Below are 317 nucleotides of genomic sequence, written 5' to 3'. Positions count from 1 at the left end.
TGTCAAAGTTTGGTTTACAGCATTGGTATGATAAAAATAGACCTCCCAGTTATGCAAAGTTTCACTCCAACTTGTCGTGCAACAGGATCAACCCACTGTCCCTGGCCCAGATGGCTGGAGAGGTTGTTGCACAGTATGCCGATGCAAATGAAGGTATCAAATTCATGGAGAAGATCGCTCCCAAAGTGGTAGACCATCAGGAGGCAAAAGTTCTCTGCAATGTTCTTATTGCACAGGTAATGAGCAGTATTTTTGAAATTTGATCCATAGTTATTACTTTTTTGGTATAGTTGATCAAAAAATATTTCTGTGTGATG

The 317-nt window shown here is 40.1% G+C and overlaps 1 protein-coding gene across 1 annotated transcript in view; it reads left to right on the top strand.

Moving 5' to 3' along the window:
- Positions 1 to 85: 85 nt before the first annotated feature.
- Positions 86 to 317, top strand: part of LOC119592457 (26S proteasome non-ATPase regulatory subunit 13-like) — a gene marked incomplete at its 5' end in the record, with an annotated part of 3,154 nt that continues 2,922 nt past the window's right edge. The window contains 1 exon segment of the mRNA XM_037941279.1: positions 86 to 236. Within this exon segment, the coding sequence (XP_037797207.1) occupies positions 86 to 236 (151 nt within the window).

The sequence above is a fragment of the Penaeus monodon genome, chromosome 30 (genome assembly GCF_015228065.2).
Source record: "Penaeus monodon isolate SGIC_2016 chromosome 30, NSTDA_Pmon_1, whole genome shotgun sequence".
NCBI classification, from domain to species: domain Eukaryota; kingdom Metazoa; phylum Arthropoda; class Malacostraca; order Decapoda; family Penaeidae; genus Penaeus; species Penaeus monodon.
Note: the sequence above shows the minus strand (reverse complement) of the source record. Positions and strands in the feature narration are given on the sequence as shown.